Below are 17,351 nucleotides of genomic sequence, written 5' to 3'. Positions count from 1 at the left end.
GCTTGATTGCCTTATTCTTTCGACCACAATGTCGAACTGCAGCACGCCGGTTGCTGCTACAAATATGGTTAAGATTGAAAGACATCTTTATGTTCTGAAATTAGCATAGCTTTAACCTAAGACGACAACCAAGCAAGTTTGCGATTGATGATGATTTTTCAGCGGTTTCTACATTGTAGAAGTCTTTTCATAAATTGTGTATTTCGAAAGGACACATCCAAAAGCGATGATAATGTATAAATCTCATAAGGAATTGGAACTTCATAACAATCGTATTAACATCACTGGACCTGAATGACCTCAAAAATCGACTAGAAGGACAGATGATGCAAATGATTATCGGAGCTTGTTATTGTAACTGTTGAAAAGACAGTTTCGGATTTTTCCTGTGTTGACACCGATGTAAAACATGATATGTCTTATATGTTTGGTAGAACGCGCCTTGGGGACAGATGGTCGGACTCTCCAATTACTACAATTCTTTTCTGATGTACCACTTATATGGGGGCTCATTTTAAACCTCTTGGAGAAAGAAAAAGTTTCACCGACTTAGTTTTTCGAAAATTCAAAATTTTATTTTTCTCTCATAGAGTTACACAGGGATGGCGGCCATTTTAAATTTCAAATATCGCAAAATGTTGGGTAATTTGTTTCGCTAGTTCCAAACTTTGCACGGTGGTCCCCGATTTTAATTGTTGATTTGGTAAGAGAAAGTTTCATTCAGGAGAGTTTGTGCAAAAGTTTAAGTCTTTCACTTTCGAGGCGCATACTACCTTAAATTAATCAATTGAAAAGCACGTTACCTGAAAAGTTTAAAACAAGACAGGACCAAGTACATCCTTCGCACAGAAAAATTCTCGAAGGGGAGTTGTAAAGTCGTGTTAATTTAGAGAGATTATAGAGAATTTTTGACAAACTGAGAAAGTTATGAGATACCCGAGAAATACTAGTATATGTCAGCTAAACTATGATAAAACAGTTCTCAATGCAGCCATTCAAATTTGCCCTAACATTTTAAGTTTGAAATAAGAATCGGATTTAGACAAATCGATATTGTTGGGACGGAATTTGGACGAAGTCCTTCATCAAACCTGTTTTCACGTGATGGCTGAACAGGTTTGATAAAGGACTTCGTCCCAATTCCGTCCCAACGATATCGTGTGGAATTTTGTTTTCTCAATTATAGATTTGTCTGAATCTGAGTTTTATTCGTACGGTAACATGATGACGGTGTTGCACGGTCTGTATGACGGTGGGTGTCGAGGAGTCCAGGAACGCTGTTTAGTCCTAAACAGCGATCCAAGGCTATTTGCACTGAACACATTCACAGGCTTGGTCAGGATAGCTTTCGCCGTGTTCTTCGTCCGATCTACAGGGTCTATTCATTGTAGTAATCTCAAATCGAGTAGTCTATCACAGTCTCCAGAGTCTCAAAACACCCTGGCTAGGTTGAGACTTAGAAATCAACGAGCGTCAAAACAAACTGAAACGCACAGCTGATCTAATTCTCAGACGGCAATTCTCGATTTGGTCACAGAAAGGACACTTAAACCAAGCGAACTGTTAGCGTTTACTGAATTATTATCAGTTCTTGCTTCAATCACTGACGTCACTGCGAGGCTACCTTTATTCTGCGATCGTATGCAATAGAGATGTCTGGATAGCCTAGTGTTAAACAGAAAGATCGTTGACATGCGCCCTGCTTGTAATACATTTTTGGTTGTCTATCATTTAAACGACCGCGTTCCTTCCCTTTGTGTATCAGTGAACTCTGAGAGCATGCAGAGAGGGCCTTGCCAAGTGGATGCAAGTATGCTTGGAACTCCGATAACCTTTATTTGCAGATCACGAAATGTGTCAAATCGAAGTTCTGTGGCAACATGGATGAGAACGTGACCGTTCCGGAAACTAAATTGTTCAGGGCTTGACATATCTCAATAGAATCTACAAATTGAAAAAGACAGGCAAATGAACGCCTCGCGCCTGTGATCCAGTTATATGCCCCACAAACCTAGTTAACTGAAGACAACACTCTCCAGTCTGCCCCAGTGGTGCGGTGCTGAGGGAATTTCTTGTTATTTGTTTGACATTAAAAACGTGAAAACTCAAGGGTCAAAGTGTGGAATTCGACAAAAAAGTTTAACATCCACGCCCTTTCAATTGTGTTGACACTGTCATCCCTTGGAATCTAATGAAATTATACTTTGCCAATCTTGTTTGTTCAACATTGTGTTGTCTTTTCCAGGCTGTACGGACCCATTTTATCCGAGATTGCATCTGATGTTCATTATTGTTCTCTTTCAAAATAAGATATCAGTTATATAATGTTACTTTTATGTAAGCTATGGACCTTCCTGTTATTAGAAGTGATCAAAAAGTTGTGCACACTTTTCCTGGCGTCATTACAATGCATTCCCTTACATGTAATTCTGACGTGTGAGATTTACACTTCCATTTGTAGTTCCTATAACTGCAAGAAATGTCACCCTTGCTGTCAGGTCAGTTTGTGCTGAAAATGGAACAGTCATCCACCAGTCTACAGCTCAAGATAATCGACTAACATACCATTTACTCTGGAAATGTACAGACGCATCAGAAAAATGCAAATGGTTATACACCTTGTGCAATTTACATGTAAATGACAGTAATCTCCGCAGACTGTTCTCACCTATGTCTGGCTATGACCAATTCAGTATTGGCTTACCTTGATGAATACGGCGCAAAACAAACTTTCATGAGAGGCCTCCATTTAGGCCCTCATTTAGACCCATTTGGGCTCATTTTGCAACACTAATAAGTGTCCATCACTCTCTACTTCAGATCAGAGACCCCCCGCCCCCGATTTGGCACCAACAATTTGTCTGAATCTCTGCTAGGACAGTAGATGGGGAACTATACTGCCTATGGTGTAAGCAAGTGAGCCCTTCATATATAAAATGCCTTACGCTAAGGACATTTATTACATGCATCGATGTGATTGCAAATCACTGCGTTGATTTGTATAGGAACATCCGGGATGATAGCAGGCAGGTGAACGATGTACTGGCCGGTTTCCATGGTTACCCGGTCCAGTGAAGCCCTTCGACGTTGTCGACGTCATAGTAGACGCTCAACGCTAGATGTAAAATATCCATGTGCGCACTGCTGTTTTGACTTTCGTTAAAATCTGTTTGATGCTGGTCGACAATGGTAAATTGTTTGAAAATGCCCTGCATGTAACTAAATATCATATAGCATTAACTGTGAAGAGGCATGTAATAAAAATTCATTGTCTTAATACATGGGTTTATGTGCAGGAGAAAATTTGCCCTCCTGCCGTCGGGCAAATTGTCACCTGCTCTCGGGCACATATACCGACGTATTCAGGCAATAATATATAATCTTGTAAAAAGTGTATCGCTTTGCATTCATGGTCGGCGCTATTGCTCAGTGACTCAAGTAGAACATGTAATGCTGACGTACAGTTGAACATTGCCAGCTTTCGCTGGGTTGATTGGTCACACCACTTTGACAATGGCCTCTCTGATATCTCTTACAAGAACAGAAAATGATGTCAGTGAATTGTTTTTGTGTGAGAGTGGTTTTTATTTACCTGGTAGCACAACGACAATGTAGTTACTGATCATGCGTTAGTTCCTTAAAACCAATCATCAAACTCAAATGGAAGTTGACATATAATATGATCGATGCCTATGCAACCTGGCGCTGTATTTTTACACACAGTTCTTTTCAGCATAGATATCCGCTGATCAACATATTATGTTTTGAGTAGATATCAGAAATTCTTTTATCTCTTCTATCTTTCAAAGCGGTGCTGGAGGTGTATCTAATCGATTGTTCTTCCAGTATTTTTCGAGATACTGAAAAATGTGACAATGCTATCAGATAGAACAACAAATGGCAAAACTGGTCCAGGGACACCAGCACCTTTGTACCATAATTTAGCTGTCTCCCCTTTGGAGTTGAACAAAGGAAATTGTAGATATAACAAATTTCCACTGTGCATGAAAGTAACCATATGCTGATTGGTTCGCTTGCATGTCCTACTTGTACTCAGGCGGTCGACTAACCAATGCTGTCTTTTGTATAGCAATAAAACAATTCAGTATTTATGGTCTTCAAAGTGATAAGCATGCAGCCACTACTGTGATTGGTTGACAAACATGTTGCTGCTATATACATGTATGCTCTAGGGGAAAATGTATGAACATCTTGCGGTTCATCTAGTGGTCAAAGTTGAAGTGGATTGACGGAATCTTTGTACCCGCGTACCTGGCCTGATTTAGAACACTGATGTTACATCAGAACAGATGGAACATTTTCAGGACAGGAAAGTTTAACAAATTTCTTTTTTAACCTCTGGTTGTACGGCGTGTGGACCTTCATACTGTGAAGTATTCGTGCAGTTATAACCCGTTTGTTGTTTTTCAAATCTTGCTTTATGACATATAACTTTTTTAATAAGGCATCTTTTGTTTGAATTTTTTTCTCTCGGGTTACTCGTTGATTTTTTTTCCAAAGAGAGCTGCTACTTTCACTTTATTCTGCAAATACCGCTCAAATATTTGATAGCAAGTATAAAGAAAAACCATCCTTCTTCAATCCAGGGTTTTCATAGTCTAACCAATGTCAGGGCACACACATCACACGATTTCTATATCGGATATGTGCAATCTCTTGGCAAGTTTCCCTAATTGCACTGAGCACCCGGTACCATGAACAGTATTTTAGGCACAGTATCCTCAAAATTTGTTTCATGGCATCGCTCCATCCCACACAGCGGTAAAGGGTGGCCTGTTTTCCTCTTGGCAATGCCATGGCCAACACTTACTTACAGATGCGTAAACAGCGGCCTCATCGGCTGATACGAAGGTTCAGAATGTGAGTGAAAGTATATTCTGTATTCATTCTCATCCGTTTTTATAATATTAACCAAGTCATTTTCCTATTTTTGCCGTTTGAACATCACATTGTAAATATCACATTTCTTCAAACCAACCTTCTGTTGATTCCATGGAGTACATACGTTACCAGCCATTATTTCACTTGCATGGTGAAACTTGCGTGTGGCTGTAAACTTATTTAGCATATGATGATCTCAATGATATGATGTCAGTCATATCTTTCCTTCTAGAGGACGGGAAGGGGCATTATGTCAGTTAAGAGGGGCTGGTCTTGGATGTCGGGTGTCGGTACTTTTGCAGCAGGGGCAATGAGACAGTGAGTACTTGGAAGTAAGCACTCAGGGACGAGGTTCTTGAACTTCACACTGTTCATTTATTTTCGGCTGAAGGCTGACTTAACACAACGCTTAATAAAACCAAGAGATTTGAAGGCTCTTGATGTGGAAGGCATAATTAAAATTGAAAGAAAGGAAAATGCCCAAATCCTTGACAACAGAGACCGTTGAAGAGGAGTACCATTGATGGAATAATCAAGAGAGGAAATGATTCTTTTCTTAAGTGTAAAACTGATAAATTTGCATTTACTGATATTAGGTGACAGCTTCCAGTTGTTACACCATTGAGCAAATTTGTCCAGATATTGTTGTAATATGTCACAGTCAGGGCTCTCATCAGGATATCCAAGAAGCCATATTACAGCAGCAGTTTTATTATTCATGGAGACGAAAATCCCGAGGTCGCTATACAGTTAAGCTTGAAAGATACAGTATCGTAGAATTAAATGAAATTCCATCATGTATTGACGTAAAAATTAAAAAATGTCTTACATTCTAAAAGTATCGACTGAATGAAATTACATCACTTGATGATGTATCTCTCTCTATTGTTAAGAAACCACATTGCATTTGCTGTTGATTGCAACTCAAGCTGCTAAAGTACTATACAGCACACAATGTGACCATTCTGATTCCGCAAAGAAAAAGTTACATCGAAGAGGAAATCCTGTATGGTGCAAAATGATGCCGGGAGTATTCTGGTTATCGTTTTCCAAGGTGGCACTTTTACTGAAAGTGAAAATTTTATTCACGCAGACATAGACATATAGATAGCAAAATTCTTGTGTATTGAATGACCAATACACAAAGAAAGCAATGGCGGGATCTGTGATTTGCCATCCAAAATCCATTTAAGTCAAGGAATTCGGGTATGTGTCTTAACTAGAAAGAGTCTCGGATGTAAGCAAAACATAGGTGTTTTTTGTATACAATTAAGTGACCTCACTCCATGACATGTGTATGCGGTCAAGTTCGGTCATACCATACTTTTGTTTTATGATATTTCAGTCAATATGTGTTCAATTTTTCATTTGACTCACTTGCTAGCAAAGTCAGATGTCTGGGAAAAATAGTCCTCGACCGAGTCAGACCACTGGTTTTGCTAACCAAAGATTGTTGTATTCACGTTTTCGTTACCAATGCATGATGCCTAATTCAGCTCTACATCTGGTCGACGATACAGGTAAGATGAACAGTGCCTTTGAAGATATATCCGTCTATGGTAGTTTAGATCCTCTCCAAGAACATAAAGGAAGTCAGACAGGCACCATGTTAAAGTCGGGAGAAGAAAAGGATGCACTGGTCGCATCCAAGGAGATAAGGGACGCCAACCCACTTTCTGGCGACAGCAGTCAAGATGGAGCCCCACTGAAGAGTTTCAGGATAGAGAGACCCATCTATACTCAGCAGTCTTTCCAGTCGGTTTATAAGGAATCTCCCAGTGAACACATTTCATACATTCAGAGATTCGTGAGGAAGTTCAAAAAGTGTCAGTGCAGTGGACAGTGCTGTACCGGTTGCGTGACATCGACTCTTCCAATCATAAAGTGGCTGCCAAACTATGGTGTAAGGAAGCAGCTGCCGGGTGATATCATCTCAGGCATAACTGTATGTGCCATGAATATACCACAGGGTGAGTCATGACAATATCTTCTCGTATAAGGTAGTTTTCCACCTTTATCGGGGTATTTTTTGTCGAAAACACGAACATTTGTTTTTTCCTGAAATGCATTGCTGTAATATTGATCTTCATTGCATATCAAACATATCATTATAGGTCCTATGAACACACCGCCATGCAGAGTTACTAGCTCTCCTCCACAACAATATACTTGTAGCGTTGTTCACTATCAATAAATATTCATCGTCTCTTGATTTGCAAAATTTGCGTATGTGAATTAATTAGCATAATGCTTCGTATCAAGCATGCACTAGATCTACAGGGCTACTTGAAGGCCCTAGATTGTATGGACTTCTGCTTGTCGTACAAGATGTGTCAAGTTCAATTAACTGCCAGTCTAATGAGCTGTTGTTTCGGACGTTTTAAACGACGGCAACACACTAAACTAACACATTACAATCTATAGTGTTCTGTTGCATGTAGACACAGTCACTCCACAAAAGGAGTGACCGTGATGTACAGAATGATCACAGAGCACCTTCAGCTTTCTGTACATGAAGTTTTTTTCACGATATTATTGAAAAAAGTTGGAAATCCATCAAGAAAACAAACGGAATGATAGCTACCCTTGTGGACCATCAAACGGCTAGCCTTTTCTCCAAAATTTCCATACATAACAGTCCATGGTCAGTGTTTCTTTCCCATTTCTTTGGCGGGGACTTGAACGTGGAAAATGGTCAGGATCAGCTTGTTTGAAATGAAGACAGGTCATAAGATTCTAGATATTACATGTAAAGGACTGTCCAACAGCAATAACTTCTGATGATTTTTTGTTATTTTTGTCATGCATGTCAATTGCCAATTCGTGCTCTTCCCCCAAAAGCATGTTGAAATACCAATTACTAATTCGGTCAACACAGTGTCTGTACATTTCATAATGCAATTTTGGAATTCTAGTCCGGACTAGAATTCACTTGTCAACAATGACAATGAAATCTACACACGTATACAGGCTGAGTTTACAAGCGCAATACTGTGTCTACACATGCTTTGGGGAGTTAAAGTGGAAATTCTTAAAAGCTACAGCCACTAGTACTGGTCGTACAACAATTTAATGACAGAAAAAGCATAAAATGTGTTGGAAATGTTATAACTCGGGATCATAAAACTTGTACTTGCTACTACAGGGCTCGAAATTAGCGGTAGTCCCGCGTCCACAGACTACCAACTTTTCCCTGGGGCTACCAAAACCCATAAAATGGTAGCCCACACGGACTACCAAAGCCAGGGACATGAAATTAGTGAGCGGCATGATGTTGATCGCTTTGAGATGACCGACACTCATACAGCCAACCAGCTGGACACAAAAAGACCAGACTATGACTTTGTTGTGCAAATTAAAAGGCGACAGTGCAGTCGAATTTGTTGCGACAAACTTTCAATAAAATATCATTATCTGAACTGACGTACTTAGATGACAGGCTTAGGAAATGATGGCCAACGAAAATTCATTTTCATACTTTTTTAATCACAATGTATCAATCACAATTAAACATAAAATTATTCAAACCGCGAAGAAAAAGCTGTCGGGCCATCCACAAATTACGCTTTCCGAAGTGTACGAGATCATCCCATGATGGCGTACTATGCCACGAAAGTATTAGGAGCACGACTGTACCAAGTTGTCATCCTGAAATTCATAGGCAACCTATTTTAGCCATGTTATGTTTACACGTGCTGAGTGAAAAGTTGTCGTGGTGAACAGCAAAATTTGCATATCAGCTCTGCGTATGTGTGAATAGGGCGTCAAACTTTGAGGCGTCACCGTTGTCCACTACATATGCTATACCGTTCTCCTAAGGCTATGATCTGCAGGAATTGATGTCAAATGAGTAGACAATTCACATCATAGATAGAATCATGAAAAATATATATTTTATTTTCTAGACAACAAAAAATATCCTTAAATTTTACAAAAACCTCTTCATTCATGCATGGGCTACCAGATCTTGTCACTGGGCTACCAACTTCAGAAAATTGTAGCCCAATCGGACTACCAGGGAAAAAAGTTAATTTCGAGCCCTGTACTTAATTTGCTACTAGAGGTTCGTCTTCTTCACTGAACCCTGTATACGTAACGGTAACCCTTCTATATTTGGCTACACACTTTTGTTATCAGTTAACATAAAGTACGATCACCCAACGCATATACTAGTATTTATATATCAGTTTGTAAACTACGCTAGATATTCTTTTTCACTGCGATACCATCTCGTACAATGTCGATAGATCAAAGGAGTTCTTTGATAAGATTTGAAATCTTAATCAGTGACGAATTGCTTTCAATCATTTGTATCACAATGATCTTTCAACTTTCAAACTCCCAAAAAGGGCGAGGCGACAGTTTTGATGTTATGGGTTAGCTTCGCGAGTACAAGTTTAATAACGTGCGAGCTCTTAAATCGTTCAATACAAATAGAAGTTATCAAGTGAATCAACCAATATCATCTGTTTCCTGTGTCGTAATAGCGTGAGAAACTTTGTAATTTTTGCTTCGTCAGGGCACGATGATCTACTTCCTTAGTATCTGCATGACATAGAATGCATTGATAAAGAATTCGTCTATATGTCATCTGTAATTTAGGCAGCGTCAGACACCTGGGGTCAGACAATCGACTTCGTACCTAGCTTGAGGCAGCACAAATGACGCAAATACTGATACGATACGAGAAACTGATATTGCGTAATAACTATTAATCATACACCCATGACAAGAATGGTACCAATAATCAGAAATGCCAGAAATTTTAGGACTTTCTCATAAAGATGGTAATATTTATGTAAACAGGCTTCGTTCATAAACTGTACGTCGTTGCTACCTCTACGTCTCACAGACACCACAAGTAAAAGCAACGTTCAACGACGTTCAACGTGCGTATCTCGACATTTACGATGAGATATCGCGGATGATTTTTTTACCGTGAAGGGCAGGATGGAGCGATACGGGCATGAGTGTATATAGAGTGACAGTCCAAAATGTTGATGCAGTGAGTCAAAACTTCGTTAAATGATGTAACATTTCACAAAATTTGTATCCTACAGTTACAATTTTGATCAAGAATCAAGAACAATAAATCACGATTTACAATTTGCGAAGATGGGCGTTTTCGGAGCTGAAGTCAAGTGACGTGAAACTGTCACGCATATTTGACTTCTTCAAGTGACTTTTATAAACTTGAACTCTGAGCGTGCATGTACATTAATATGAAGTTGCTGTACAATTACACAGTTACAGTATACCTAGATAACAATAAGAACAAAATGACAACCTGATAATACAAGATACTGATTGACGACATAATATCTTCAGGGAACCAACATTAATATCATTACCGAATATTTGTATCAGTTACTTTGCGATTAGCAAACACCTTAATGAAAGATCAGTCGGTCGAGGGGAGCGTAGAGAGCGCCCTCGAGCGACGGATCTTTCAGTATACAAACACCTGTGTTCAGCTATTAACGTTCAATAATAAAATACTATTTTTTCTTCCTTGTTCTTCAGGCATGGCATATGCATTACTGGCATCTGTGCCTCCAGTCTATGGTCTATACCTATCCTTCTTTGCACCTATCGTCTATGCATTGACAGGCTCCGCAAGAGAAATTGCCGTAGGTGAGTATACGGTAAAGGAATGTATGACTTTCTATCCCTTCTGTCCGGCAATTTGTCATAAACTGCATCTTCCGAGAAAATGTGACTTTGTCAAAGTTTAATCCGCTCAACAATATCAATTTCTCAAAAATGTACTATGTCATAAAATGGATCTCTCAGGTAAAGAGGAGTTTGTGAAAAATTTCATTCAGGCAATTCTTTGAAGTAATTTTTTACAGGTGTTCTCATTATGAAGGCTCTCTTTTAGCTATTGAAAAGGGTGGTTTTGCAGGAAACGTGGACAGAATCTCTCAATGTCGGATTAAAGCCCATGAACACATCGTCAGTTTTACTGGTTTTAAGCCAGACAGATCACTCATCAAAAAGCTGTCACGTAGACTTAAGTTGTATATATTGCCCTGAATCCACCACTCAAGCAACTCCCTACCAATATTTTACAGTTTAAAGCACTGAGCTGAACCACCATTTGCAATGCGGTAATGCTGTATACAAAATAAATTTCCCTGAAATGTAACATGACGGCAGAAGCTACATAAAAATGAATTCATAGATTAACGACTTCTACTGTATTATCATCCTACTGAGATTAATGTCTACATACACTTTTTTAAAACGATATCTATATTTCCGTTACTGCTTAAATCTTTTCATACTTCATATTCACTCAGAAATTCATGATGATGACTGTCTCACATGTTTCTCATGTTAGGAACATTTGCTGTAATAAGCATGATGGTGAGTTCAGCGATAGAGAGAGCTGTACCACAACAAGCATCCAGTGATTTGAATCCGTCTGACATCATGAATGGAACGTCGGGGAACACCACCGCCATTCCCGGAACTTCGGGCAGAGAGGGAGAGTTGGTACTGGCAGCAGTGTCGTTGGCATTTCTGGTTGGATTAATCCAGGTATGTGCCAGCTTTAATTACATGTAATCATCCCTATTAGGCTTTAATTATACATCCCTATTTACAGGTTCGACTTTGCCACAGATCGGGCAACATCATGAAGGTCAAGGGGTTGAAGGCCTGTATACCAGTCCTTTGCCTTGCATTCAAGGCTGCCTTTTGTCACATGTAAATGCCGCATTTTCTTATGTTGAGACATATTCTTTTACCAAAGCTTTTTTAAGGTCATACGAGAGTGAACTTTGAGTGAACTTTGACTTCGTTAAACCACGAGCTTTTTCGCCGTTCCCGATTTCATAAAATTCCCATAAATAGGTAAGGATTTCTTGCCGGAAAATTTTGATCGAACAATTACGAGATTTAAGATATTTGTGTTGTTATATGGTCCAATACCAGAAATTCAGCGACATAAACGTATAAACAAAATATCCAAACATGAGATAATAATAGTAATAATGCTACTGATAATTATCTGAAAATGTAGAGAATATGAGTTCTTTAAGAGAGGCGTATTGGATAAGATACTGCGCTTTCATCGGTAGTAACCTTTGCATACCTGATAACGTAAGCGAGATCGCTATCATTTATATATATATATATATATATATATATTATGTCATGGTATGTGTGCATTTAATAGTCTACGATTATATCAGTAAATACCATTTGACTGTTGTTTATATACAACACATACACTCCGAATAGCGCGCATTGCATGCAGTGGATAAAGTCGAAGAGGGCACAGTGTGACTTGAGATAAAACGGCTTAATTAAACTGGATAAAAAAAATATGCCAGTTTTATGCATGAAAACATACTTTTATCATTTACCAGCCCAAATCTGGTATCTATGTATCTGACGTGTCAGGCAGAACCACGTGTCCCTTTTAAAGTCACTGAGCTAATTTCGGAATTGGCCAATGTTGAAAATTAAAAAGTGGAAGAAAACTGAGTCCTCATAACAATTTCAAGAGCATAAATGATTCTAATGAGTCATTGACAAGACCTTTCGATATGAACTGTAAGTCTTTTCAATTTTCAGTTGAACTCTCACTGCACCCACATTTTACTCTAGGTGCGACATGTCCAATCCTGCCTATTTGGGAATCGTTGCAGTCCCAACCTCAACTTTAACCCCTTCGACTGAGTTAATATTTTATGCAAAGTTTGAAAAGTTACAGTGTGTGTCTGTGATCAAACTGATGTATTTTCAAATCCTTAATTAGCTCAGTGTTTAAACCTTTTAATGCATGTTATGAAATTAAGTTGAAGTACTCAACCCTTTTTGCTGAAATAATTTGAAAGCATTCCAAAAAGCAAGCTTATCTCTAGCTCTCTTTTTACTGTCTATTTGTATTATATTGGATAAACACAGGCATTATGTTACAGAGAAAACCAGTTGAGAATGGACGATGAAATTGATGTTAATGCTATCACACGTGTGTAATTGGTTTATTAATAAGAACTTGTTCCTGAAGTTGTCAAAGTAGTGACACTGACCAATCATAAATCAGACACCGGGGAGTATACTTTATTATTACACCTCACTCATTCAGCGTGCACTGCCATTGGTTAAACACGACTCACGTGACATGTAAAAGAACGTGATGATGCCCTCTGCGAACTTGATGATGCCCTCTGCATTTGATATTACATGGATGACGTCATTTTACTTACTGCACATCCTTTCTGCGCATAACAAATTGTCGTTCGCTTGTACTTGCTACTATCGCTGCGAAACGTCATGCAGAGCTGTCACCGGCACAGTTAGACGATATTTTGATGCAAGTAAACAGCAAACGAACGAAAATGGCAACAAGGAATGCAATTTCTGTGTTCAGCGACTATGTAAGCAACAAATTTGGATACGCCACCGAGGAGATCGGCAAACTTTCAGCGGCAACCCTAGACTCGGCACTGACAACATTTTACGCTGAGGTCCGGACTCAAGACGAACTGTACTCGAAGAAGTCTTTGTGTTTTTGTATCTTTGCATGTTTGCTTGTTCGGTGTAATAAAAATAATAACACATGAGAGCGAGGGCAATATCACGATTTATTGCCTGCCCTCGGGCTGGTGGTCATGATCGAAATATTGATGATGCCCTCGCCTACGGCTCGGGCATCATCAATATTTCGATCATGACCACCATCCCTTGGGCAGGCAATAAATCGTGATATTGCCCTCGCTCTCATGTGTTATTATTTTACTCATCTACTCCATTCTCAACTGGGTTTCACTGTAAAGTTAAACTTTGTCATCGATCGACCATGTGACACAGATATTTTCAATTTTGGATTGTTTATCGGAATGGCAGAAACTCCGAATTTCCTTCCCAGAATTGGGCTGATCCACAGTTCGTCCGAAGACGTAAAACCATTAGTTCAAGATGTACATGTAGTTCCAGAACTTACGCACACATTAAGCAAATTTACAGGTTGGTCTACGTATGAAACATAAAAATGTGGACCAGTCATAGGTAACCTTGTGGGAGAAATGCTGGTAGAACCGAAATTCACTCCATGCATTTGTAAATTGTTATTGTTGCTGAAAATTCGGGCTTGTGAAAAGGATACATGTGGTATGAAACTGTCAAACGTGATCTGATTTTGTTGCCCTCTGTTGAACAGGTCACGCCAGGTCAACCGAGGGTTTGGTCTTTTCCAAGACACGGTTCGACCTATTGCAAAACAAGCGATGTTTACAATACCCGCACAGCTACGGTCAGATATGCCTTCAGTCATACTTTTCTTAACATTTCAGCGTCATTGGAATATAATAGCAGCTGTGATATTGTTGTTCATCATAAAAGTTAACAGATTACATGAGAAATTATTCCTAATTCATAATGCAAAGTAAAAATTGTCCGTATCTTTTGAAAACATTTGACATTATCCATGAAAGAATATTTGCAATGGCCCTTTTTGCTTCCAAGAAAGTGTCCATTTTATGCAGATTCCAAGAAAGCACTATGTATTCAATCAAAAAACACCATTAGCAACATAGCGTTCAGCCGCCTTTGCTCACTTACCGTATTACACTCCTCAAATTTCTTTTGAGTAATTTATTCAGATCTATTCACTATGCTTGTAGTTGTGTTCGTTTACATCTGAAAAGAAACTGCAATAAAAGAATAACATGAGATCCTTGAAAGTTGGTTCACTTTTAACTGAAATGTACCGAGATCAATAAGAAGTCTTGGCATGGCCGATGAGATTTTAGTGATATGATATTTCAGTGTAGATCCGTTGTAGATGACAACTAAGATCAATCTGCTAAGACTGAGGCCACATTTTGAGACATAGGTAATGGCCCGGGTATATGGGATCCTGAGTTGTGAAGGTCCAAGTAATGTACACATGGGGAAGTTTCACTCGCCATTGTGGTGGTGCATCGAATCTCTGTTCTTTGTCAACACTATCACCAGATACACAATAGTGGTCACACATACTCACCTACTGAGTGTTTGCATGTGGGGCTTTGGCATGAAAGGTCATTGCGTGTTAAAATTATTTGAGTCGATGATAAATGCCAAGTAGAAACACTTCATAACAGTCTTAAATACATGGTATAACCTTATTGAAAGATTCACGTTAAAAATCTATAGTTGTAATGCCAACTTAAAAATTATATCGTGTTTGGTGTTGGCATTAGCTATTCTCTCTCTCTCTCTCTCTCTCTCTCTCTCTCTCTCTCTCTCTCTCTCTCTCTCTCTCTCAGTAGCATTTAATTTGCCTACAAGTATAATTCCCATTAATATAATTTGGATTGACAGTTGCATAATGCAGGAAATATGACTTGAGCATGAAGTCTTCAAAACAAGTCAGGGGTTATAATAGCGTGTTTTTTCATGGTTTCAGCTGTCGATGTATATTCTGCGTCTGGGATGGGTTACCATCTACCTGTCAGATCCCTTCATCAGGGGCTACACCACTGGTGCCGCCATTCACGTCTTCACAAGTCAGGTCGATGACTTGCTGGGCATAGATATCCCAAGATACAGTGGGGTATTCAAATTGATCTACGTAAGTGTCAGTCTGCTTTGATTTATCGTCCTGAATTGGAGATTAAAGAAACTACTGAATCAGCTTCTTATGCTTTGAATTTGGATATTTTCCTTGGATTTGAATTTAATGGTCACCTTTCTATTAGACTGAACGACAAGAGAGATGATTTCAACTTTACTAGCATCGGTTTCCCTCACCTATAGACAGCAACGTTCCACTCTCACCAGCCGTTGGAGTGTACATATCTCAGATTATCTGTGATGCAAGAGCATGTAGTTCATGTGGTGATTTTGAAAGACATGACCACCTCTCTTGCAAACGTATAAACACAGGTTACACAAGACAAGGGCTTGTCTCTACATTCAAATGTATTTTGTTAGGTGACATAGATTTGTTGACGGGTAGAATGTGTCTGTCAGACATCAGTCTGTTGACTGTGACTACCGAGTTGCTATTTTGACGTCCAGATTGGTATACAGGTGCCACGTGTTGGGCAGAATGCGCTTACCCTTTCGAAACACCTGACATCACTTCTTGGTTGCTGTACTGGAGGTCAATTTATCTTTCTATTACGACTTTGAATGTGTTGTGTGTACCAGTACTTTACTCATTGTCATGCTGTGCTGCACTATGTTTGTCACAGATACCAAAACTGTGTAATACAACTATTGACATATGATTTGTGGATAACGGAAGGGTATGGTTATTATCAATTTGTCACTGAACAATACACTATTTACATTGACATACAGCAACATCATTGTTTCTTATACTAACATTCGGTCTTTTCTATTGCAGGTGTATCGTGACATTGTATTGAATCTCAAGTATTCAAACTATGTCACGATTTTACTGTCCATAAGTTGCATCACAGTTTTGATCATCATAAAACTGATCGAGGGTAAATTTTCAAAACAGCTACGAGGATATCCACTCGGAGCAGAGCTAATAGTGGTAAGGATTTAGTAAATGATATGGTGTATATGTAAGCATTGTGTCTTGCAGTTTTCCCTCTAACACCTGACATTTATGTCACCCTTTGGCTAATTAGGGAGTCTCTGGAATATTTGTTATTCTGACACCAGTACGTGCAAAATATCCTTGGTCAAAGCGAACATTCTTAAGTCAGTGGTTTATTAATTAAGCTTTATACAAAATACCGCTTCCAATGTTTCTATGAAGTAAAAAAATGCTTTTCCTACTATATTGCCTTGATTGTTTTTGTAGTTTTGCGAGAGGTCCATACGCCTTTCTTCGATGAATTTAACTTTGTATCGTATGTTCTGTGTGAAATGTTTACCGTTGTGTTATTGTAGTTGTCTGCCTGACTGTGGAAATCTGATTTTTTGAACTATGTATTTTTGATGTGTATGAACGCAATTCCATGTTAACTCTTTAGAACTTTACATTTCTATTCTTAATAGATTTCATGTATGACAATGAGTGAAGCACTGTCGTATGTGCTTTCTTTGTTGCAAGCCAAGCATTTGATACGTTTGGTCTAACATGAATTATTTTGCAAGTGGTGTTAAAATTTCAGAACACAGTTTCTATAACCGTAACTTGAATTATACAACAACAAATACAGAATCCGAAAACAGTCAATAATTTCCATTTTCCTAATCAGACATTTATGGCACAACAATGACAATGAGCATGACAATATATTTTAATTATCTTTTTGAAGACCAATAGTTTTCGTATAGAAACTTACCAATGAAGCTTACTGTTCATAATGATATTTATCTCGCTTGGGTAGTGTAGTGAATGTTATGGAATTAGTCATTAGATTTATATCTGATGTATAGATAGCATCGGCTTCCGTATCATAATGGGGGCCGGGATGCATATGCCGTCTCTACATCTTTTTAACAAACTTGGGAAAGTATGATATCTTTGT

General features: G+C 38.8%; 1 protein-coding gene across 1 annotated transcript in view; it reads left to right on the top strand.

Annotated features, from left to right (window-relative positions):
• Window positions 1-17,351, top strand: part of LOC139134743 (prestin-like) — a 61,027-nt gene that overhangs the window by 30,191 nt on the left and 13,485 nt on the right. Inside the window, exons 2-6 of the mRNA XM_070701763.1 lie at window positions 6,423-6,872; window positions 10,426-10,536; window positions 11,246-11,445; window positions 15,305-15,469; window positions 16,250-16,405. Of these exons, the coding sequence (XP_070557864.1) occupies window positions 6,423-6,872; window positions 10,426-10,536; window positions 11,246-11,445; window positions 15,305-15,469; window positions 16,250-16,405 (1,082 nt within the window). The remainder of the gene's footprint in view (window positions 1-6,422; window positions 6,873-10,425; window positions 10,537-11,245; window positions 11,446-15,304; window positions 15,470-16,249; window positions 16,406-17,351) is intronic.

Source organism: Ptychodera flava, chromosome 6, assembly GCF_041260155.1.
Source record: "Ptychodera flava strain L36383 chromosome 6, AS_Pfla_20210202, whole genome shotgun sequence".
NCBI classification, from domain to species: domain Eukaryota; kingdom Metazoa; phylum Hemichordata; class Enteropneusta; family Ptychoderidae; genus Ptychodera; species Ptychodera flava.
This window is presented reverse-complemented; position numbering and strand designations above follow the sequence as displayed.